Source organism: Leptodactylus fuscus, chromosome 10 (genome assembly GCF_031893055.1).
Source record: "Leptodactylus fuscus isolate aLepFus1 chromosome 10, aLepFus1.hap2, whole genome shotgun sequence".
Taxonomy (NCBI): domain Eukaryota; kingdom Metazoa; phylum Chordata; class Amphibia; order Anura; family Leptodactylidae; genus Leptodactylus; species Leptodactylus fuscus.
Window position 1 is genome coordinate 15249565 of NC_134274.1, and position 25147 is coordinate 15274711.

General features: G+C 41.4%; 2 protein-coding genes across 2 annotated transcripts in view; both read left to right on the top strand.

The window, feature by feature from the left end:
• The window catches only part of JAKMIP3 (Janus kinase and microtubule interacting protein 3), a 51816-nt gene extending 33194 nt beyond the window's left edge, over positions 1-18622 (top strand). Inside the window, exons 4-16 of the mRNA XM_075257683.1 lie at positions 2196-2411; positions 5081-5200; positions 8969-9115; positions 9465-9596; positions 10118-10153; positions 10516-10575; positions 13546-13662; positions 14734-14862; positions 15135-15218; positions 16412-16474; positions 17826-17924; positions 18236-18334; positions 18420-18622. Of these exons, the coding sequence (XP_075113784.1) occupies positions 2196-2411; positions 5081-5200; positions 8969-9115; positions 9465-9596; positions 10118-10153; positions 10516-10575; positions 13546-13662; positions 14734-14862; positions 15135-15218; positions 16412-16474; positions 17826-17924; positions 18236-18334; positions 18420-18575 (1458 nt within the window). The 3' untranslated portion in view covers positions 18576-18622. The remainder of the gene's footprint in view (positions 1-2195; positions 2412-5080; positions 5201-8968; positions 9116-9464; positions 9597-10117; positions 10154-10515; positions 10576-13545; positions 13663-14733; positions 14863-15134; positions 15219-16411; positions 16475-17825; positions 17925-18235; positions 18335-18419) is intronic.
• A 1764-nt stretch (positions 18623-20386) lies between these two features.
• Positions 20387-24877, top strand: LOC142219108 (janus kinase and microtubule-interacting protein 3-like). Its single transcript, XM_075288074.1, has 4 exons — positions 20387-20514; positions 20600-20677; positions 21862-22065; positions 24800-24877. Exons 1-4 carry the CDS (start codon positions 20491-20493, stop codon positions 24875-24877), a joined length of 384 nt encoding a protein of 127 aa, XP_075144175.1. The 5' UTR covers positions 20387-20490.
• The last annotated feature ends 270 nt before the right edge of the window (positions 24878-25147 follow it).

Genomic DNA, 25147 nt, shown 5'->3' on the forward strand with positions numbered 1-25147 from the left:
GGGTGTCACTCCGATTACACTGATCTTTGCTATATTAGCAGTGTATTTATTATTAATGTAGTCATTATGTAGGACATGAGGTGGGTTTATATGGCTAGAAGAAGACATCTTATTCATTTATACTTGAGACTATATGAAAACATTTAAAACTGAGAAACCTCATTGCTAAAGTGTATGTTAATGGTAATGTTAATGAGAAGTTCTCACTATGCATGAATTCACAAAGAAACACAAGGAAATGTGTCTTCTGTTACAAACTTGAGTCTATGCGTAAAGAAAGGGTTAACCTTAGTAGTTGGGTTGTGAACATTGTTCCTTTACTCGGGCCCCGAGTTTGGAAATGAGCAGGGTTAGTTCATTGTCATGTTTTTGTGTCCCTAAGACATGGGGATAAACTTGGAGTCCAAGTTGCTTGTTAAAGACTATGGGCAACTTTAGAGCAATTTATTTTATTTACTGACCTGCATTTTGGGCTAAAAATGAGCCACGAGCAATTTGTCCATAAGTTCCCACAATTGGAATATGTGCATTAGAACATGGAACTACTTTTTTAAGTCTTGAGGCCAAGGCCCCATGTAGCAGGCCGCAGCAAAAAAAAGACCTGTGGGAAAAACTATGGCGGGAACGCATCGTGGTTTTTCCCACAGTGCTTTTCACAGGAAACCTCTGCGGACTTTCTGGTTCCGTTATACCAATAGTGAAAGTGCCGCCATTTCTGTAGGTATAATCGGCATGGATATTTATGTATCTTTCCTTAAGGTATGGATGGGATTTGATAGAATTGTCTGCCCCTTTTGGATGTGCGAGAGTGACTTTCAGAACTACATTATTTCCTGAGACTTTTGTGCAGTATGATGCTAGGATCACACTACCGTTCCAGTCTCTGCACGAGAATCCGTCCTACATCCCACTTAAAACCGCCAAGAGAAAATTCACACAACGGAAACTGGGCAGAAACCCAACAGACCCCATTATAGTCTATGGGATCTGCGTAACTTCCATGTGTAACCACTTATTAAGAGGATAGGGCTTCCATCGTTGGGATCCAAACACTAGTGTGAACATAGCGAAAGTCACATACACCTCTAGGTCACATTCTAAAACTTGTGTGCCCATTGTTATGACTAGGAGTAAATGTACACTGAATATACTGAATATTTGAGAAATGGATAGTTGTTTTATTTGTTAAATCTGCAAAATGTGGCAATAAAAGTCATTAAACGCAACTTCAATGAGCAAATACTTGGTCCATATGATTATTCAACTTGAGAAGACAAAGATATTTATATTAACCCTTTAATCTATTGCTCATCTCATAGGTGTATAACAATAAAATATACGTGTGTGAACCTATAAAGATGACCCACCACTTCTTCTGAAATGTTTGATATAGCAAATGCTCGCTCAGTTCTGGAGCAGGCCACTTGTGATGTCACGCTGTTGTTCCTTCTGGGAAATGTATAAGTAATTTAACAACTGGGCATTACCATTCCTCTTGTCAAATGGGTGTACCCCTACACAGTCTAATACTGTCAGATCTGGCTACTGTATGTTTTACTTTGTAAGGACACTGACCATTAACAAGGCAAATGATAACATCTAGTTGTCAATTTAATTGCATTAAGGCATTTCCAGGAAGAATAACAGAGGGACGGACTGCTGCAGAACTGATAGGCCATAAGGAACGCAAATATTTTCTGGAGAGCGGATAGGTCTTTTGAGGATGTATGATCTTTAGAGGACCTTTCACTACCTCCACAAATTCCAGTTATTTGAATCATTCAATAGGCGCTTCACCACTGATTCCTGCACAGTTGGAATTTTTCTTCTAGCTCCCACCATTCCTGAGCAATCAATGCAGGTAGTTTGTATGCATTTAGAAGGTGGGTGGTCTTCAGACAGTGCAGACAAGGGGGCATGATCCAGATCTCCAATACTGTCCACTTATAACAACATATCCAGTACTGATTGCTCAGGAACAGTGCGGGCTAGAGAAAAAATTCCAACTGTGCTAGAATCAGTGGAGCAGCGTCTACGAAACAATGCAACGAATTGGAGTTGGTGGAAGGGGTAAAATATTGACTGTAAAGGGAATTTGGTGGAAGTGGTGAAATATTCACTTTCAATGGGTTTTTAGTGGTTTAATCACCCAGTACAGCTGCATACAAGTGATGTCTCTTCTGTTCTCCTTATAGATGGATGAAATTAAATTTAAAGACAGATCAGTCTACATGTTGGAAAAAGAGTTAGGTGTTCAGTCCGGGCATGCTCAAAGACTTCAACTCCAAAAGGAGGCTTTAGATGAACAACTTGTCCAGTTCAAAGAGTCTGACCGCCATCTAAGTAGCCCAAAGAGAGAATTTCCTTGTGCAAGTGGTGCAGGAGAAGCTTCTGATCATTCTGGGAGCCCTGTAAGAATGTATTATTTGTCGCTGGCTAAGAATCCATTCTCCTGATGTCCCATAGACTTCTTGCTGGCCTGATTTGAGGTTTTTTTGCTTTGTTTTTTTTTCATATTGTCTTAACATTTTCAATTTTATGATTGTTTTATTTTACTTGTTCTGTTCCTTAGTGCACCGAGAACTAGGTGCAAGAAGTCTGGATTTAAAAATTCCTATTTTTTAAAGATCTATGTGTTTTCATGGTTACAGACTACAAACCAACCCTCAATGCAGTCTGATTCCTAATCCTTGCTTATTTACTGTACTTCTAGTATTTTAGCATCATTCAATAGGTCGCTTCACCACTGATTCCTGCACAGTTGGATTTTTTTCTTCTAGCCCCCACCATTCCTGAGCAATCAATGCAAGTAGCTTGTATGCATTTTGAAGGTGGGTGAAGAAGAAGGGATCAGATGGGAAAGAGTTTGACAGCAAGATAAAATGAGGTCATTTATAGCCTGTTTCCTTACGTATATACATACATACATACATAGATATACACATGTCCTATAGAAACAAAAAATCTTGTCTATTTTAAAGATTTTTAGACAAACTGGAGCTATAAAGAAAAAGTTGGTTTGAATGGTTGGTTCATGGACTTAGCCTTTAAGTTTTTTTGCCTATACTTTTCTATCATATCTAAAATTGTCTAAAATTAACCCATTGTGAGTTGAAGCCCTAGCAGTTGCTTGCATTGGACTTTGCCTGGGTTCCTCATTTTAGTACCAGGATGGATAACCTTGTTACCCTTTCCATAAATCTTGGACAAGTTCCATAGCCCCTTGAGAGTATAGCCCAACACCGGTGTTTCCCACTAAGTTCCAAAAAGTTTGGAACCAACTGGGACGGTCTCCCTCTATGGTGTATATGTTCTTGGTTGGAACTCAATGAAAACCTGGTCTTGATTTACAAGTCACTATGGAAATCGTAAACTACATCTTATTAAAATGGACAGACAAAGCTAAGTAGCCATCACATGCTATAAAGCAACTCCTAGAGATGTCTTATAAGATATGAATGATATATCTCAGCACATTTAACGTAAGCCTGGATTTTGTTCAATAGGGAAAACCATTGAAACGGAAAAGTAGATTCCCTGTACATTATCTATGCGGACATGATAAATAATTCATGTAGGTGTAATCTGTCCAGGCGTGTAGGGGATAAGTGTTTCCTGACTTTTCCTAGTTCTACTATTTTAACACACGCCGACCCAGCAACATAAAGACTAAGTGACGCCTGCTGTCTATATGGAATTTAGTAGTTGGTTTCTAAGGAAGATTTCTTGTATTTTACAACATTTTCTACTATAAGGAACTATAGGACTTCACTTTTTTCATAGTTTTTATATTTCCTAGGATTCAGCAACTTAGGAACTCCCATAAAAGTGAACCCCATATGACAAACATTATATACCAACACAAGGCAATCTGTCTTGTACTTGATTTTGAGAAGCTCTCCAATAACCCCCTACCAAAAAAAAAAATTGAGACTGAGCCTTTGTGCGCTATACTGTTACTGAATAACTTACTGACAGCTCTATTGTGAAGTTGTATGATCCCCTCTGTATCACTAACCTCTTCTCTGATGTACACAGTGTTTTCTGAAGGACCAAGAGGTTTAAGTCACAATGCAAGTGTATGGGAGACAGATTGAGTCTATAATAGATTTGCATTGTGAGTTTGAAAAAGCACTGGATGCAACAAAGGAGCAGAGAGGTGGTCAGCGCTCCAGAGGAGAGCACATAACTTTATAATAAAGCTTTCGCTAAGTTGTTTCATTAGCATTTTACTACATTCAGGCTTATTTTAAACCAGGGAACAATTTTTCTATTACTAGAGGCCTACTTTAAAATGGATACATGCAAGCACTTTTTCTAATTTTACTTATCCCCCCCCCTTTTTTTTTTTTTTTTTAACATGCCCTTGAAATAGAACCTGTCATAATTCCTGTATCATAACGATCATGCCAAGCTTCTCTCTCTGCTTCAGTATTGTGTGCGTTATTCCTTTATTTGCCTCTAATATTGACCAGTATCTCTTGGCTTTCTTTATCCTACTTTAAGTTGCAAATCTAGTTTTTAGAGTCATCGATTCTTCTCTTTTATTTTTGCTTTTTTCGCTTAACAACCTGCTTATTGGGGTTGTTAACCCAAAGTCTCTCCTGCACCAGTTGTATGATGAAATTGGTTTGAGTCTTGGAGCTGCATTACCAGTTTTGACCACCTTATGGGTCATGTACATGTGCAACCAGTATACATGGCTGGTTTGGTGGATTCGGGAGGGTGGTGGATCCTTGGTCACTAGGGGCAGCTGTATTTGGTGATAACAATCATTTTGCTGTTGCAGAATAGAAAAGCCTTTGGGTGAGTAATGTGCAGATATGTAACATGTATGTACCATATGTGTACACAGTCTGGTTTATATACTATAGTGGCAGGATTGTTACTTTCATGTGACGTCCGTGGCTTCTTTGTGCTTACATTTCTCTCTCACTCAGACATGCTTCGTCTGTGCCTCTTGCGCTGTAATGGTCTGATCTTTGTGGGATCTTGGTGACCTTTGGTGATCATTGTCCTCACTTGAAAGCTCTTGTCGTTCCTTCAATTTCCAGTTATTTGCAGTGGATCTTTGTTTCAGGAACAGCAGTTGGATGAAAAGGATGCACGCCGCTTTCAACTAAAAATTGCAGAATTAAGTGCAATTATTCGGAAACTGGAAGACCGCAATGCTTTACTTTCAGAAGAGAGGAATGAATTGGTATGTGTTTCATGTTTCTATTATGTAGACGTAACCTAGAAGGAAATGTAATTTCAGGGGTTAAAAGTGCTGGAATAGAGAAAGAGGTTGGAATGGAGAGATTATGTATGATCCAATACCAAGAATAGATTTGTGTCTCCATGGTTAATGTCAGAATCTTGGTGTAGTTTTCTATTCTACTACCAGTGGCCGCTGTTTCTTACTCTGGATTATTGTGTTGCACTTGCACTCCTCACCACTGGAGGCAGCTTTGTTCATCCTAGGAATTACCTTTAACATAGATGACCGATCTGTACCAATGTGAAGCCATTTTATTTTCTGTTTTGCCCTATTTACACCCATGAGGGGGGGGGGGGTTTCCACTCCTCCAATGCTTGGCAATAAAGGTTTTTGCAGCCGTACAGAGGTGCTAGAAAAGTCTGGAAGTCTTGCTACCTAGTTGTCTGGGAGGGAGGTTCAATAAATACAGGAGAGGGTCTAAAGGGAACCCCTGCATAAAGAGAGCGTCGGTCATGGCTTTCACCTCCTCCCAGAAACCCAGGACAAGAGGACAAGACCAAAAGATGTGGAATAGCGTACCTACCGCGGCATTGCAACGCCAGCATCTGGATGAAAGAGCAGGGTTCAAAGCATGAAGAAGAGCTGGGGTATGGTACCAATGCATCAGAAGTTTGTATTGTGTTTCCCTAAAAGTAACACATTGAGATGATTTTTGTGCACGAGACCAGACAATCTGCCACTGAAATGGGGATACCCAACGCCTCCTCCCATTTGGCCATATAATGATGCTGAATAGGAGAACCAGTCGTCTGAGAGACAAGAAGCTGATACACGGAGGATATGAGGCCCCTTGTAGAAGTGCCAGCACGGCAAATCCTTTAGAATGGAGTGGGACGAGAGACTTTAATGGAGCTGTGAAGGGAGCGGACAAAGTGGACTACTTGGAAGTAATGGAGCCACTCAGTCTGAGGTAGACCCGAGTTAGGCACTAGATAGTCAAAGGACCTGAGTCAATGGGTCTGTCATGTCAGCAATTCGGAAGAGGCCTGCTGTGGACCACACTTGAACCAAAGCGGGAGAAAGACTGTCAGGGAGGAGGGGGTTATACAATACAGATGCCATGGAGGAGCATGGGGACGCCAGAAAAAATTTAGCATTACATGTAGACCATATCGAATGAGTAAAGCGAATGGGGCCAAGCATGTAGGGGGAGGGAGGAGTGGAGGGAAAGCATTGGGCTGCATGGGAGCCAGCCAAAGCTTTTCTTTCTCCACCCACTTAGTGTATGCCAGAGCAGAGGCCCAAAATGGAATACAGCGCAGGTGAGTCACCCAGTAATAGTGCAGAATATCTGGGACCGCCAAACCTCCAGACTCCCTCCCAGACAATATAACCGACCGAGGGATACGGTGGCATCTGGCCTGCCATATAAATATAAAGATCGCTTTCTGTAAAATTTGAAGGTTGTTTTGCGGGATTGCAATGGCGAGCATCTCAAAGTAGTATAATAGTTTCAGAAGAAGGGTCATTTTAACCGCAGCGATCCTCCCCAGTAGGGAGATTGGTAGGGGTTGCCATTTATCTAAGAGAGCCCGCAAGTCGCGAAACAGCCGTGGGTAATTCGCCAAGTAAAGCGTATGATAGGAGGGAGATATCTGAATCCCCAAATAGTGGATGGAAGATAGCGCCACTGAAAGTCAAAATTAGAACAAAGGAGCACAAGGTTGTCGTGCGGGATGTTGAGAGGGAGCAAGCGCTTCGGTTTTTGAAGGGTTCACCTTATACCCCGAGAGGTCGCCATACGTTGTTAGAAGGCGCAGAGGATTGGGAAGAGTGGTGTGAGGCGAGGGGAGAGTAAGGAGAACGTCATCAGCGAAGAGAGACTATTTTAAATTCCATGTCCCGGACCCATATCCCTTTAACAACAGGATCACGGCGAATCCTGGCTGCCAAGGGCTCTATGCACAAGGCAAAGATCAAAGGGGAAAGAGGACACCCCTGGCGAGTGCCATTCTGGATGGAGATAGAGGAGGAGGAAGCGTGGGGAAGGCTGATCGCCACCGAGGGGTGGGAATAGCCGCCAAAAAAGGTCCTGAAAACCCGAAGGCTTTCAGGGTTTCCTGCATAAATGACCAGTTGAGGCAGTCAAAGGCCTTTTCGGCGTCTAAGCTCAGAAGGTGTGCCGGGATAGAGTTATGGTCCACTAAGTCCACAGCCCTCCTAGTATTGTCGCAACCTTGACGGCAGGGTACGAAGCCAACTTGGTCTTTGTGGATAAGAAGAGGGAGCCAAGCATTAAGTCTATTGGCCAGAGTTTGGTAAAGAGCTGTAAGTCAGTATTTAATAAGGCTATTGGGCGGTAATTAGCACAGTGCTGGGGGTCTTTACCTGGCTTAGGGATCAGTGTAAGGAGAGAGCCAGACATTGAGGGAGAGATCGGAGAGCCTGAAAGAAAGGAATTAAAGAGAGTCAGGAGATGACTAGAGAGCTCGTTCTGGAAAACCTTATAGTAATAATAAGTAAATCTGTCTGGACCCGGCGATTTACCATGGGGAGGTCCTTGAGAACATCCGTCAATTCCTCGGATGTAATGGGAGAATTCAGAGAAGCTAAAGCGGAGGAAGAAAGGCGAGGGAGATGGCAATCCACAAGATAGTCAGCTAATCTAGAGGGACTGTCCGCCAGGGCCAAGGTGGCTACTTTGAAGAACCTAGAATACAAGACAGATTTTAATTTGTGTAACACTTTTTGGTTAGGTATATAATTCCACATGTGTTCATAGTCATGAAAATACAGAAAACTCTTTGAATGAGAAGGTGTGTCCAAACTTTTGGTCTGTACTGTATGTTAAAGGCAATTCCTAGAATGAACACCGCAGCCTCCAGTGGTGAGGAGTGGAAGTGCAACACAATAGTTTAGAGTGAGAATCAGCGGCCACTGGTGGTAGAATAGCAAACTACACCAACATTCTGACTGTTACGGACTACAAACAAGCCCTGCACAGTTACTCTACTTTTTGTAAAGTTTTTATTCTGTTACAATACAGTCTCAGTCTCTTTTCTACTAGGTTTCAGGTGTTCTCTGATGGCCAGTGTAGCAAATACCTGCTTTGCAAGATGGATCTTAATGGATTATGGTGGATCCTAATGGATTATGGTGGATCATAATGGATACATCATATTTTTAATATCCTAATATCCTTAATATTCTTACAGAAACTGAAGCTCTGATCAACTGGTCAGATATTGATATAGGTCTGGCATTAGCATGTACAACCCCAACCTAAAACTGGCTGTGGATGTTAAGATTTGGCTACTAGACAATGAACTGATCTTTAGGAAATATCATGCACTTGTGTGTTAGCAAGTCAAGCAGTGACACATTGAAAACAAAAAGCAAATACCCATATTTCCTCCAGTATGGAGTTTAGTTTTGGCCCCCCTGGACAAAAGATGTTAATCTTGTATTTTCCCAAAAAATTTACGTAACCATTGGGCCAATTTTCCACTTTTTGTTAGCTACGTCTAGCAATATGATGGAAGACCTCTATGGTATGGATGTCCTTGATTCCCCGAGGTTCTTCCCATAGAGGTCTGGAATTTTTAACCCCCTAATAACTGGAGTGAAGAATAAGATTCATTTTGGAGCTAGAAGGAAGGTGAACGTTTTTCCTTCAGATCTCGGGCAATGAAAATTTACTGTCTCGGGGCTATAGTGGTGTGTACGGGTGCACAATGTTCTCTCTCTCTCCTTACTTTTGTGTTCCAGCTAAAACGCCTCCGAGAAGCAGAAAGTCAATATAAACCAATTCTAGACAAGAATAAACGCCTTAGTCGGAAGAATGAGGAAATGTCCCACTCGCTGCGCCGCATGGAAAACAAATTAAAATTTTTAACACAAGAAAATATAGAAATGGTGAGTAACGGGAAAACTCAAATGTGACATCTGAGACTCTCTGTGAGCAGGACTTTTCTCTCTGCATTTTTCAGGAGGAAACCCATAGTGGATGGGTTTCTGGGGGTAACCGCTATTTTTAAGCAGTTTGGGTTTCCATTTTTGGGGTCCTCAAGTGGAAACCCAAGCACAAGTGTGAATCTGTATGGAAGATCTCTTACCATTATGTGTTACAGTTTATTTATAAGAAATAACTTACAACATATATTTATCTATCTTATAGGTTACAGTTTTAGTTTATGGTTTTTCTTTATTTAAATGTATGTCCATATGTATTTTTTATGTTACATATTTTTATATCATTATATAGAGACAAAAAGTTGGCACTATAAGAAGACCAAGCTCTCTGAATGATCTTGACCAAAGCCGAGAAGAAAGGGAAATTGACTTCCTAAGGCTGCAGATTAATGAACAACAAATAATTATTGATGAACTTTCTAAGGTAAAAGCTCTATAAATAAATAAATATATACATTAACACACATAGATAGAAAGGAGATAGATAGGAGATAGATAGATGGATGGATAGATATTCCCCTTATGCAGATGTGGCTGTGAGCAGGAGCCGGGATTGGTAAGTGAGCCCACAGGCCCGCGAACCCCACAAACGCCACTATCATTATACTCTTTTCAGACCACCTGAGTATACTGATCAGAGGACTAGGAGAGGTGAGGGAACATAAAAACACTGTTACTTACCTCTCCTGGGATCCGGAAGGCTTCAGGCCTACTTGGTGACGTCACTGGGGCCGGGGCTTGCGTCCTTATGCATTGCCACACAAGCCTGGGTCCAGTGATGTCTTTTCCATCATTGAAGATGGACAACATCAGCTGGGAGTGCACTGGAGCCCAGGAGAGGTAGGTAACAGTATTAGACATTATAGCAATTTGCTTGATACATTGTGTACAATTGCAGACCCAATGTTATGACTGTTCTGATGAAGTCTTTGTCTTTCCTTATAGACCCTGGAAACTGCGGGCTATGTGAAGAGCGTCATTGTAAGTACTAGAGGCGAGGTTGTATAATTCGCTATAATAGAGTGCACACAGAGGCGCAGTAATGTCCCTCGCTCCAGCTACTACATTATATGGGCAGGAAGGGGTTAAAAGTATAACTACAGCAAATTCTTATTATATAAGTGTCATAGAGCTATTCATGTGGCCAATAGTACAGCGTACAGAGGCGGACATAATGCAGAATATACCTGTTGGCAGGGCTGCTGCGGGGAACTGAAATACCCAGGGACGTTCCCACGCTAGGTAGTAATTGGCAGCCCCAATAATATATACGTCTTAGACTTCTCATGCCAGTCACATACTGGAAAGCGACTTCTAACCGTGCAATTAATTTTTATCTGCAGGACCGAGAAAAGCTTTTAAGATTTAGGAAGCAGCGGAAAAAAATGACGAAACTCCCTAAGGTAAAATACTTCTCCATTTCTAAAGATTTCTGCTCAGAATAGATGATTTAGGACAAACCGTTCAGTCTCTAAGCATCGAGAAGCAGCAACGCCTGGAAATGGTGCTCTATAGAAGTGTCGCATCCATCTCTCTCCATCTCGTATGGACCCTTTGACTTCTGTAAATATTAGAATGGGATGTTTTACCCTCCGGTCGTTGCGACAATCTGTATGGCTTTCCTGGGCTGCTGTTTCGCTGATGGTCTAGTGGCCTAGGAAAGGGTTATTTCCAGCTCGGATACAAAATATGCCATCGATGGGGGTCTGACTGATAGGACCCCCACTGATTCTGGGGTGAAGGTTTAGTGTTGTGGCCATTACAGTGGTTGTCTACTTCCTACATGAAAGACATGGTGATGTAGTTGATAAGGTTGGATATAGATACAAAGCCATCAAGTCCAATCTATAAGAATACGGAGTTGATCCACAGGAAGGCAAAACAACCAACCAACCCCAAGTGATGGCATAGCCCAGTGATATGGCATATTGTGGAAGGTGATATAATAAGATACGTCATTGTAAGTCATGTGTACATAGTACAAGGAGTCTCCTCCAGATTTGTGACCAGTCTCAGGATACGGTGTATAAGATGTTTGTACACAATCCTCATCTACTTGGCTCCAGTATTTCCAACAAATAAACATTTTCACTGTTACTAAGTAACAACAGCAGGAATTCCAATAGAATGAAGCCCCCGCTGGCACCTTTACTTACTGCTGTACCTCTTATGTGACAAAATCCAGTTTTTATTCTGCTCAGTAAAAAAAAACAAAAACGAAATTTAGTTACCGTATATACTCGAGTATAAGCCGACCCCCCTAATTTTACCACAAAAAACTGGGAAAACTTATTGACTCGAGTATAAGCCTAGGGGGAAATGCAGCAGCTACTGGAAAATTTCAAAAATTAGTTCTTGGGTGCAGTAAGTGCTGGGAAAGGGGAGGGGGTGTTTTGGTTGTCTGTCTGCCCCTTCCCTGAGATTGAGGATTGGGTTTTTTACCCCCACTTGGAATTCAGCCTGGCTGACTATAGGGGATCTGCAGTGCTCCTATTAACCCCTTCCCGACGGAATAGAAGCACTGCAGATCCCTGAATATAGTGATATTCAGTAGACCGGGCACTGTCAGACACAGGGATACCTAATGTGTTTGTGTTTCACAGTCATTTTCTACTTTGAGGGCAGGTTCACACCAGCGCCCAATCTCAGTTATGCAGGTTTCCGTTTCCTGCCCGAGAAACATTCATGGGTTTGAAAAGTGTCCGCCAGTGAGCGTCTTCTGCTCTCCGCATTGAAACAGTTTTTTTTTGTTTTTTTTTTAGTCGGACATGCAGGACTTTGTGTCCAGTAAAAAACAAAAAACAAAACGGTTTCGCCATGGGCAGCAGAAGACGGCTCACCCACAGACACTGAATGTCGGTTTCTGTCTTCTGCTGACAGAAAACGGAAACCTGCATAACTGAGATCAGGTGCTGGTGTGAACCCGCTGTGAACTTTTATTTATTTTATTTTTTTTAAACTTTTTTTAGCCCCCCCCTGGGGGACTTGAACCTGCAGTCATTTGATTGCAAGTCCCATAGACGGCAATACAAGTGTATTGCCGTCTATGGGAGATTCTCTACATTACTATTACGGCTGGTCATAGTCCAGCCGTAATAGTAATATAGCGATGACAGGCCTGGGAGCCTTCATTAGGAACAGGTCGGCTACTGTGAGCTCGCTGCGCAGGAGCCGGCCTGCAACTTTAAAGGTATGGGGCCGGTGGGCACCGGCCCCGGGGGCTAATTTTGAACTAGGAGGGGGGAGGACATCTCCGGAGGGCACCTCCGCGGTAACGCTTACAGCAGAGATGCCACAGCTTATGCCTACAATCAGAGATCGCAGGAATAAGCTTCAGCATCTCTACTGTAAGCGTTACAGCGGAGGTGCTGGTTTCTATGGCGACCGCTCTGCAGAGCGGCGCCATTACGTTTACAGCCCGGCATCCCGACCCGGCATTCCAACACCGCGGCGGGTGCCGGGGCCCACAGCATCGCCACGCTCCTGCCAGGAGCGCGGCGATGCTGTACATTAAAATCTGCAGAAGTACTTATGGTACTTCTGCTAGCAGGGCAGGAAGCGGACATGCCGGGTGCGGGCCTGAGTTTACGTGGCTACGTCACCCGGCGTGTGATGGAGCGGTGGGGGGGCGGAGTCTGCTATCTTGGCCTGCTAGCAGAAAATTACCGTAATAACCCGAATATAAGCCGAGGAGCACTTTTTCAGCACAAAAACTGTGCTGAAAAACTCGGCTTATACTCGAGTATATACGGTAGTAACTTAGTTATGTTGCACAAATAGAATGAGGGAATTTTCTTAAAGGTGACCTTTTGCATCCTTCTATAGCTGCCACTGTTGATTTCGGCACAAGTGGAATTTTTTTTCCCAGGCCCCGCCACACCTGATCAATCGGTGCTCTTGATTTCAGCACCCAATAATGAAGCTCTCTACTATCAGGTGGGTGCAGACAGTCTGGGGCCGCCCACCTGACAGTTGAGAGCTTCATTAGCATATTGTCTGCTGAAAATAGTGACTGCAGCTCTAGATGTAACTGGAGTATAAGTGATGATGTAAGAGCAGAATAGTGACTACAGATCTGGATGTGACTGGAGTATATATGTAGTCACTATTCTGTTGTACGTCATGTCTTATACTGCAGTCACTATTCTGCTGTTATATCAGGTCTTATACTCCAGTCACATCCAGAGCTGCAGTCACTATTCTGCTGTTACATCAGGTCTTATACTCCAGTCACATCCATAAATATATAGGGGATGAATACCCAGACAGATCACATTTTCATAACTTCCGTCTTTTGTCCAAATCTGCCCCACTACCATTTTTTTTTTTCACAAAATCCATCCAGTAACATATTTTCCATTTATAACTTCTAGCCGGTGGTGGAAACCTTTTTTGGTTATGATGAAGAAGCATCTCTGGATTCTGATGGTTCCTCAATCTCTTACCAAACAGACCGCACGCCTTGTACTCCGGATGAGGATGTGGAAGAGGTGACCGCATTTTATTAGTGTATTAAACTAGCCCAATAAGGACACACCTACTTTTGGCATTTATGGCACATGGATATTTAGTTAATTTTACCTTGATTTAAAATTTTACTGAAATTTTTTATTTTTTTGTGGGAACTTTTTAGTTTTAATTTAAAGGATTTTTAAATCGATAACCTATCCATGGGGTTCAGCACCGTGGACACCCTGTGGATCAGGCCTTCTCAGCCCATGTATATTCCATTGATCGGTCTCATGGCCTGATCACAGCTCAGTCCCATTCCCATGAATTGGCTGAGCTGTGATACCAAGCACACCCAAATGCTGCAGCCTCTTTAAAGTGCTGATCAGCTGGAGGCCTGGGTGTCAGACCCCTCCAGATATGTAAAGGGATTCTATCATTAGAATCTTGTTTTAAGCTAACCTCACGTCGGAATAGCCTTTAGATGTCTTCTCTGCGCCACCATTCTTTAGATATCCTGGTTTTCGTCCATTTGCTAATTTAGTTTTCTCACAACACTGGGGGCATCTGCAGTGCTGTGAGAAAACTATCCAGTGCCGCCGCCTTCTTGTTCGGCTCCTCCGCCTCTTCTTTCCTGTTGGGCCACAGGAAAATGGCGACTGCTCCCACTGCGCATGTTTATCTCGATTTACCTGTGGCCAAACGGAGAGGCCACAGGAAAATGGCCAGCGTAACTGAGAAACGGGGGTGCAGAGAAGACCTCTAAAGGGAGGGGAAGAATAGCTTTTCTTAAGGCTATTCCGACGTGGGTTTAGCTTAAAACATGATTCTAATGATAAAATCCCTTTAATGGCTGAGCCATTCTTTAAACATTAATGTATTGGAGTACTCCAGTGCAGACCACTATAACCAGCCATCATCCCATAGGCGGTGGTGTGAGAACAGCTCATGGACCAACTCCATCGCTCCTCTGTACTTGTACCTTAAGGTGTGGGAAAGGGTTAGAGGAAACTTTTTATCCTAAAAAACTGCCAATAATTTAAAAAAATATATATATTCACTTAAAATGTACAAAATTAATCTATTGTTGCCATTTAATTTCATCATGATAGGGCATGGCTAAGGAAGAGACCGAATTGAGGTTCCGCCAGTTGACCATGGAATACCAGGCACTGCAACGTGCATACGCACTCCTGCAAGAACAAGTTGGTGGAACCCTAGATGCAGAACGGGAGGTCAAGGTATTCTTTTTCTGTTCTTTTGCTTTTTTTAAAGAAAAATTGACTGGAGAGTCCAGGAAGGGCACAGGGCAGGAAGATTCCACCACTACAGGTAGAAGCAGTTATGGAAGATGGCTTCCAGAACTTCTGCTAAAGCGTCCCATGTGTGAGATGTATCTTGACTGATCCCACCAATTTTGCTTGCGTATGAGTGCCCTGCTCTGATGTTGGATTGGACATTGTTGTGATGCATTGTAAAGGATTAATATATTGATTGCACATATACCCCACAGACTCGAGAGCAGCTACAAGCCGATATCTATCACTATCAAACAAGGATAGAAGACCTGGAGAAAGCCATGTCGGAGCAAGGTCAGGTGAGACTTGGGCATCAAATATTTTTAATAGGTTACAGAATTTTTGGAGTGTCTTGAATATTTTCTCATCAAGATATCTTCTATTTTCTTTGTATCATGGGGCAAAAATCTTGATGCTTTTTGACTCCTACGGGGGAGTGTTATGGGCATACTATGTGTATAATGAGGAGGGAGAGGAAGAGTCTCCACTATCTATTGTCAATGATGTGGTCAGAGTCCTATCTAGGCTCTCTATACTCTCTTCCCAAGCCCTGTAACTAGAGACCCTGACCAATGCTAAGAAAATTTGGGTTATCTGTGTTTTATGCTCATGTATTACCCCGCACGTCATCACTCTCCTCATTTTCTGCTCTTGTTGATCAAACCGCACGTCTACAAAGGCGTCCGACACTGGCGCGCTTAATATGGCTTTGACATTAGAAGGATCAGACTGAAACATGGTTGTGATCAAAGCTTTCCAAATGAATCTTCTAGGATAAAACTTTGCTTTCTAGAACAGGCTGTCACGTAATACAATTACAAGGACGTACACACAGCAGGTGGAGAGGGAAGGGGGTCGAACGTAGACAATCTAGTGATTTCCATATGTCTATGGCAGCCCCGATAACGTAAATGGCTGGTGTAACATGTCGACTGCATGATAACATATACTTTGGTTATTTTTGGTTTGCACCCCCACATTTTCGATAAATACAGCAATATTCACACATGTATTTATACCCAATACACAGGCTTTTCCATAGACAATATAACATTAGGAGTATTGCTTGCTCATAACAGATTGCTTGCTCATAACAGTTTGCTTGCTCATAACAGATTGCTTGCTCATACTATAGTGTTTGAAAACACCAGTATTGTAGATAGACAAAAAAAGCAAAAAATGTGAAACAAAATAGAAATTTCAGCACTTCCGTCAAAGTAAACAATTGAGGAATAATAGCAGCTTTCATGTGTAGCTGCGGGGTGACACTTCTCTTCCCCTTTATGATTGTCTGCTTTGTTTGCTTGTTTTTTTTTAACAAAACCAGGTGAAAAGTCAATAGAAACCAGCGCTAAGAAAAGACCGGAAAATCTTCTAGGATAAAGCAAGCACTTAGGAATCTTTTTGTGAAATGTGCTCCATGGCGCCCTCTCAAGGGCTTCCCGGGTAATGTTTTCACTAAGTTAATTCGTTTGTCTCCTCTTTTTCCTAGGACATGAAATGGATAGAGGAGAAGCAAGCGCTTTACAAACGGAATCAGGAACTCGTCGATAAAGTAAGATGTCGAGGAGAGGCCGTGACCTGACGGTGACATTGTTCTAGAAGTCTTGTGGTTTGTTCAGTTGTAGCTTTGCAAACGTACAGGGGCTTTCCCATATTAAAATTTGTGGACAATTAAAAGCTAAACTTTTTTTTGTAAATATAACTAATTAAAAAATTTGCAAAGTTTTCTCGACCCACCGGTAGTGGGTAGTCTGTTGTCCTGATTGGTGGCCAATGGATAGGACCATGAATGCTGGAACTTTCTTTGGTCTGGGACTTGTCAGAAATCCAGCCATGAAGTCAGGTTATCAGGCAAGGACACTACATGAATGAGAAGATAACCCGGCCACGATATGGACATCATGGCTGGTTATCAGGAGGACACTACATGTATGAGAAGATAACCCGACCACAATAAGGACATCATGGCTGGTTATCAGGAGGACACTACATGTATGAGAAGATAACCTGACCATAATAAGGACATCATGGCTGGTTATCAGGAGAACACTACATGTATGAGAAGATAACCTGGCCACAATAAGGACATCATGGCTGGTTATCAGGAGGGGACACTACATGTGTGAGAAGATAACCCGGACACAATATGGACATCATGGCTGGGACCCTAGGAAGATCCAGCATTAATGGTCATATCCACTGGCAACCAAAAAAAGATGGCTAGAAAAAATATATAAAACTCTTCAAAATTTTGAATTGTTTGCAAACCTTTTTCCATTTTAAGTGTTTACACATTTAAATATGGTTATGTTCATGGGAAAACCTCTCTAACCCGTGACAGCATGTTCCTTTTAGGCTTTTCCCTGGTAACCCTTCTACAGTCTTTTTCTAAGTGTCCTATTGTGACCTTGCCCATTTATCATACTACCTGAGGTCTGAAGCTCTTAGATTTTTGCATTTCCTCTGAGCATTGCTAGTCTGACCTTTCATTGAATCTTCTTGGACTTTCACTTCGGGAAAGATTGTCAACATTCTTGAATGTTTTCTACTTAATAATCTCTCGCTGTAGAATGATGGACATCAGCTTGTTTCAAAATGGCCTTATAACACCTCCCAGATTGATGAGCATCAACAATTAGTTAATTGCTGATATCTTTCCTCCTTGGCATTGTCTTGGCACATTGATAATAGCTCTAGGACAGCAAACTACCAAAACATCTTTAATTGAGATGGTCAGACTTGCAGATTTTTCACACTGGTTCTTTATTGTATTATGGCCTGTTACATAAAACCATATAATACAAGGAGGGTGGACTATGTTTTTCTCATGACTATAAATATATACAAAGAATTATGCAAAATTACATTCGTGTATATGATTAACTCTTTATATCCCATCATAGATCAAACAAATGGAGACTGACGAAGCCAAACTCAAGCATGACGTCCAGGATGCGAAAGACCAGAACGAACTTCTGGAGTTTAGGATCCTGGAGCTTGAAGTGAGGACTCTAGAAAGAGCTTTCATTTTATTTTTCATTGTCATTTATTTATCTAGACTTTGGATCCAGAAAGAAAAGGGAAATGGCGCTAAAATATATGGATGGGGTGTGATAGAGGTTGTGTTGGGGAACCCAAGCAGAGCTTATGCAAGAGGATCGTGAGCATTTAGATACATCCTTGGTGGTTCTGTTCATCCAAGTATCTAGGATCATGCAAATGCTTCTTATAAGGAAATATCTTTATGGGGTCGCCTGGTTATCACTAGATACTTGATTAGATAGAGAAATAAACTTCTTTCTTCTACTTCTAGGAGAGAGAACGGAGGTCACCGAATATCAATTTCCACCTCATCCCCTTTCCAGAAGGGAAGAGCCCTCTACAGGTTTACTGTGAAGCTGAAGGGGTGACAGTAAGTACAGCAATGTCTCTTCTCTGATCTTCTATATGGATATGAAATGCATCCTCTATACTGACACGTGTCCTCCTCCTCCTAGGACATCATTGTTTGCGAGCTGATGAAGAAGCTGGACATTCTAGGGGATAACGCCGTAAGTGTATGTCCACTTTCTAAATTGCATGCCCTAGCTGTGTCATGTGTCTCCATGGCAGGCGTGCATACCATATATCACCAGGGTGCGCTTATTATGTAGCTTACTTTTTTTTAACAAAAGAAGAACATGCATTATAGGTAAGGTGCTTGGATACAGCTGATGTTTTGCTCTAAGGGTATATTTCGCCAATAGACCTAGACAATCTCAGATGTTGAACAGTGGAATAGGATCTGTCACTTTGATCTTTGTTGGCAGGTCTCCACTTTGGCCATGGAAAGTTGGTCCATGACAAAGAGCTGATCACAAAATCCATAAATGAACTGGCAAAGAAGGGGTGTGAGCCAGAGACTTTTTCATATGGTGTCCAAATTGCCTAAAATTTGGTGTCGAAAGGAGTCACCCTGGAGAGACAACCCCTTTGAATAAATGAGTTGTCCTGGAATTACAAATATTTGGCAAAGTTCCAGAAATTGGATAGAACTTAACCAAAAAAAAACATATGACCAACCATCGCCCATTGTGCAGGGGTCTCTGTTTACCTCCAGCACTGTCTATGTCCATGGCTTCAGTGTTTGGCAGGTGACCATAGGCATCATTCATAGTGACACCATCATCACAGCAGGACACTGGCTGGGATGGAGGTGGATGGAAGGGTCAATTATATTTTTTCTTTTACTTTTATCACATTGCCTGCACTTTGGCAATTTTTTGTAAACCTCAGACAACCCCTTTAAGTTCTCGAGACCTATTGCCTATTTTTGTATGGTTTATATTCCCACCCTGTAGCAGTGCTTTTGCGCAAGGTCACTATTTTCGGAATGTATGACAAGCTTTGCTTAATTCTATAGCCTTTATGTTAGCTTTATGCTAAAAGGATAATTCCACCCAACATGAGAAAAGAGAATTTTAGGTGGCGTTCAATGAGTCAAGATTAAGATTGACCAGACACAAGATAGTCGTTGGGAACAAGTCCCTGATAGACTACTCTGGATGCTTATTTCCCTTGAAAAAAAAACCTAACAAATGAAATTCAACGAGTCTTATCCATCTTTTTCCTAATATTTGCCATTAAAATCGAGGTACCCCCATATATATCCCTTTACATATTGGATGATCAATTGTTCCCGTTAAACATGGCAGACTGGCGTGGCATTAATGTATTGTGTGACAACTGGAAAAGGTGGTGGATACTGATGACCTATCCATCATATAAGCCATCAGTATCTGATAGGTGGGGTCCAACACCTGGACCACATACCAGTCCATTGATATATCTGCCTACAAGGAATACGTCAGGAGATGTTCTGCTCCTAGTCAAGTGAATGGGAGTAGGAGTAGAGCTGTAGTTCTTCCACTACACTGTAAGGAACCATCCGGAGTCCAGACGTCAGACTCCCACCGATCTAATAGTGATGGCCAATCTTGTGTATAGGTCACCAATATCCATTACCCTTGAGTCTCAGACAAGCTGTGCAGATCACTCCCTCTTGATATTCCAGGTAGTTGAATAGTCATGAGAGACGAGTCCGCTCATTCATTATTATTACACAACAATAACATGGGATTGATTGGATAGAATAAAAAGTTTTCATTGAACACCACTGAAAATGGTAGCATGGAATGAGAAAAAGTCTAGCATTGTATGGGGCTAAACTGCAGACCATGCAGTATATAGCATTGCCATAGACTTTCTTCTAGCTCCATACACCTTCCTTAAGATTACTGTTTTTCATAATCCAGGTGGGATGATTCTTTAGTAAAAATGTCTTTTCTATGTATTTCTAACCACTGCCATGTACTTTGGGTCTAGAACTTGACCAATGAAGAGCAGGTGGTTATCATTCAAGCCAGAACAGTCCTAAACTTGGCGGAAAAGGTAAATTGTGACCCATCGTTTTCTACGAGACCAGTTTTCCTTACTATTACCCATCTGTCTTGTTATGGCTATATTGTTACCTTCTCCTTCTAGTGGCTCCAACAAATAGAGGTGACTGAGTCGGCTCTACAGCAGAAGATGGTGGACCTCGAGAACGAGAAAGTAGGATATGTGGCTTACAATTGTTTGTATGTTATGATGTGGATGGTTTCGTCTTCTATGGTGTCCTTATTGCTTTATATTATAGGAGCTGTTTACAAGACAGAAGGGATATCTGGATGAGGAACTTGACTTCCGGAAAAAATCATTGGATCAGGCTCATAAGGTAAAAGCAAAATGTTACATTAAAATTCATTCTAGAAGTGGCCCCGAATGGAGTTGAGGTTCAGTACCCATAATGGGCCATAGAGAGGCGGGGCACTGTTTGTAGATAAAAGCAGTTCTGACTTTATATAATCCTGGACGTTCTAAACTGCTACTATGCCAATGGTCTGGACTTGTTCAACACAAGACTATATTAGTTTGTTTTGGGAGGAAAACAAGTTCGGTACCAACCACTCTTTGAATTGGTTTAAAACATAGTGTAGAACACTGTCAGGACTCCTAGGAACCTATCTATAATACATAGTGTATAACACTGTCAGGGCTCCTAGGAACCTAATTATAAAACATAGTGTATGACACTGTCAGGGCTCCTAGGAACCTATCTATAATACATAGTGTATAATACTGTCAGGGCTCCTAGGAACCTAACTATAAAACATAGTGTAGAATACTGTCAGGGCTCCTAGGAACCTATCTATAAAACATAGTGTATAACACTGTCAGGGCTCCTAGGAACCCATCTATAATACATAGTGTATGACACTGTCAGGACTCCTAGGAACCTATCTATAAAACATAGTGTAGAACACTGTCAGGGCTCCTAGGAACCTATCTATAAAACATAGTGTAGTACACTGTCAGGGCTCCTATGAACCTATCTATAAAACATAGTGTATAACACTGTCAGGGCTCCTAGGAACCTATCTATAATACATAGTGTATGACACTGTCAGGGCTCCTAGGAACCTATCTATAATACATAGTGTATAATACTGTCAGGGCTCCTAGGAACCTAACTATAAAACATAGTGTAGAATACTGTCAGGGCTCCTAGGAACCTATCTATAAAACATAGTGTATAACACTGTCAGGGCTCCTAGGAACCCATCTATAATACATAGTGTATGACACTGTCAGGACTCCTAGGAACCTATCTATAAAACATAGTGTAGAACACTATCAGGGCTCTTAGGAACCTATCTATAAAACATAGTGTAGTACACTGTCAGGGCTCCTAGGAACCTATCTATAAAACATAGTGTATAACACTGTCAGGGCTCCTAGGGACCTATCTATAAAACATAGTGTAGGACAGGTCAAGGCCCAATCACAGGCCTCAGCCAATTCACCCATCTCTAGTTATGACATGAGAAAAACTAAGAGGCAGATTTTGTCTTTACTAAGCACATCTTGGAGTTGGAAGCCATGTTATACGACGCCTTGCAGCAGGAGTCTGGAGCCAAGATGTGCCAACTTCTTTCCGATGAAGAACAGGAGAAGCTTAAGGTTGCAGTGGAACAGTGGAAGCGACAGGTCATGAGCGAACTACGGGAAAGAGATGCGCAAATCCTGCGGGAGAGGATGGAGATCATTCAACATGCGCAGCAGGTACAAAGATATCCATACAAGTCATGTGACAAGCAGCCGCAGAGCACTACGGAGAGCACGTACAGCAGTTGCATGGATCCAAGGGCTCAATCAACTACATTTATGAAAACATGGTATTGTTGCCATAGCAAGCAATCGCAGAACATCTTATGTTTTTTAGATTTTTGCTTGCTTGCTCTTAGCAGCAAAGTTACTTTTGTCAGGTTCATAAACATGCCCAAGATTCATAGAAAATAGTGGGTCTCATTTGTCGTTTGCAAAATATTTTGCAACTTTTTTGGCGTCTTTTTTATGTTTCGCCATTTTCTGCACCTAACAAGGGCAATTGCATCATACCTCTTAGAAAAAATTCACATTTTAGAAATAGTGATTCCAGAGCAGTCAGATATTTCCGATCCTTTTTTGTTATACTCCGCCCATGTACTGGAGTGCCGCTGCTGCCGCTTTTTTTTTCAGGGAGCAGATCATAGAAACTTAATAATAATACATCTTATTATAGAAATCTGTCTACTATTCTGATCCACTTTGCAGGCAGTTACTTTCGCCATATTAGTTTTTGAGGAGAGGAGGGGGGGGATAGAAAAAACACTCAAATAATTGCTGCTGCTACACTCTGCTATTCCTTGCTTCTTAAGGGTAAGTTCACACAGAGATTTATGGGAAGGATTTTGAGACCATATTCGCTTCAAAATCCTGACCAAAAACACAGCTCCCATTGAAATTAATGGGAGCTGGTCAGGTGGTCAGGTATCCACTCGCGCTGTCCGCTCCGGATTAGGCCCAATGAATGAGCCTAGTCGGGAGTGTCTTCAGGCCGAACCACAAGGCGACTCGGCCTGAAGAATGAGTATCTCGCTTATTTTTCTGGGAGCTGGAATAAGCCGGATACTCATTCTTCAGGCCGAGTCGCCTTGCGATTCAGCCTGAAGACACTCCCGATTGGGCGTAATCCGGAGCGGACAGCGTGACTGGATGCCGGTGCAGTACACCGGCATTCAGTCGTGGCTACCTGTATTTTGGATTGGAACCTGAAGGAGGCCGCCTCAGGTTCCGGTCCGAAATACCCCATCTGAATTTACCCTAACACTGCTAGGTTGTAGTTAAGAAGCCGGAAGAGCACAGAATGAGGCAATAAATCCATGAACCAGCCGGCAGGGGATTATTACTCCCCCCTCCCTACTTCATAGAGTTGTATGTGTGAGGCTGAATACAGAGACAGATCTAATGCAGATAAGCAGTGAGATTGTATATAAGAGCAGAACAACAGCTTCATAAGTGGAGAAGGAAAAAGAAATGCTTAAGATGTATTACATCGTTTCTTATAATTAAATGCACTATTCATTTATGACAAGTTCTTACGCTATAAGGGTAACTGCAGTGTCATAAAATGTTTGCAATGTCTCGGTGACAGAAGGGTCAGAAGATTCCATCAGTAGGAGTTCACGTGCTGAGACCCCCATTGATCACTGCAACAAAGATGTAGACACACTTAGATAAGTGCTCTGCCCCTGTGGCTTTGATCAGCTGTCAACTGAATGCTTCTGCTCCTACACGTAAAAATATCTATAAGCAATGGAAAAATGTAATGTATAACCGCTAAGGTCTACTAGCTCTTTCATGGAGACACAGGATGCTCACTTCATATACACTTACACTCACTTTATATACACTTACACTCACTTCATATACACTTACACTCACTTCATATACACTTACACTCACTTTATATACACTTACACTCACTTCATATACACTTACACTCACTTTATATACACTTACACTCACTTTATATACACTTACACTCACTTTATATACACTTACACTCACTTTATATACACTTACACTCACTTTATATACACTTACACTCACTTTATATACACTTACACTCACTTCATATACACTTACACTCACTTTATATACACTTACACTCACTTCATATACACTTACACTCACTTCATATACACTTACACTCACTTTATATACACTTACACTCACTTCATATACACTTACACTCACTTTATATACACTTACACTCACTTCATATACACTTACACTCACTTTATATACACTTACACTCACTTTATATACACTTACACTCACTTTATATACACTTACACTCACTTTATATACACTTACACTCACTTCATATACACTTACACTCACTTTATATACACTTACACTCACTTTATATACACTTACACTCACTTCATATACACTTACACTCACTTTATATACACTTACACTCACTTTATATACACTTACACTCACTTCATATACACTTACACTCACTTTATATACACTTACACTCACTTCATATACACTTACACTCACTTCATATACACTTACACTCACTTTATATACACTTACACTCACTTTATATACACTTACACTCACTTCATATACACTTACACTCACTTTATATACACTTACACTCACTTCATATACACTTACACTCACTTTATATACACTTACACTCACTTTATATACACTTACACTCACTTTATATACACTTACACTCACTTCATATACACTTACACTCACTTTATATACACTTACACTCACTTTATATACACTTACACTCACTTTATATACACTTACACTCACTTCATATACACTTACACTCACTTTATATACACTTACACTCACTTCATATACACTTACACTCACTTTATATACGCTTACACTCACTTTATATACACTTACAGTCACTTGATATGCACTGTATGTTTTGCAGAGAATAAAGGAGCTCGAGGAGAGACTAGAATTTCAGAAGAGACAGATAAAGGAATTAGAAGAAAAGGTAAAACTATGAGCTAAACCTTCTAACGTAACCTATGCAAATGTTGTCATTGTCACTGACCAGGTTTCCCGGGAGAATTTGGTGAGTAGGCTGCAAAATGTTTTAAGTAAAATATTTCTATGAAATTCATAATTTGGTTTTTGAGAAGTCAAACGTCAGTATTCTAAATAGTAGGTAAGCCAAGTGGGATACTAGGCCAATACATGTCATTTTCATTAAAGCAGCTCTATAGTTAACAATAAAAATGCCGCAATAAGTATAATATAATATATATAATTAGTT

Coding starts and splice junctions, on each gene's coding strand:
- LOC142219108 (XM_075288074.1), top strand. CDS start 20,491: ATGGTGGACCTCGAGAACGAGAAA. Junction 20,678..21,861: donor CATTGGATCAGGCTCATAAG/GTAAAAGCAAAA, acceptor GTCTTTACTAAG/CACATCTTGGAGTTGGAAGC. Junction 22,066..24,799: donor TCATTCAACATGCGCAGCAG/GTACAAAGATAT, acceptor TATGTTTTGCAG/AGAATAAAGGAGCTCGAGGA.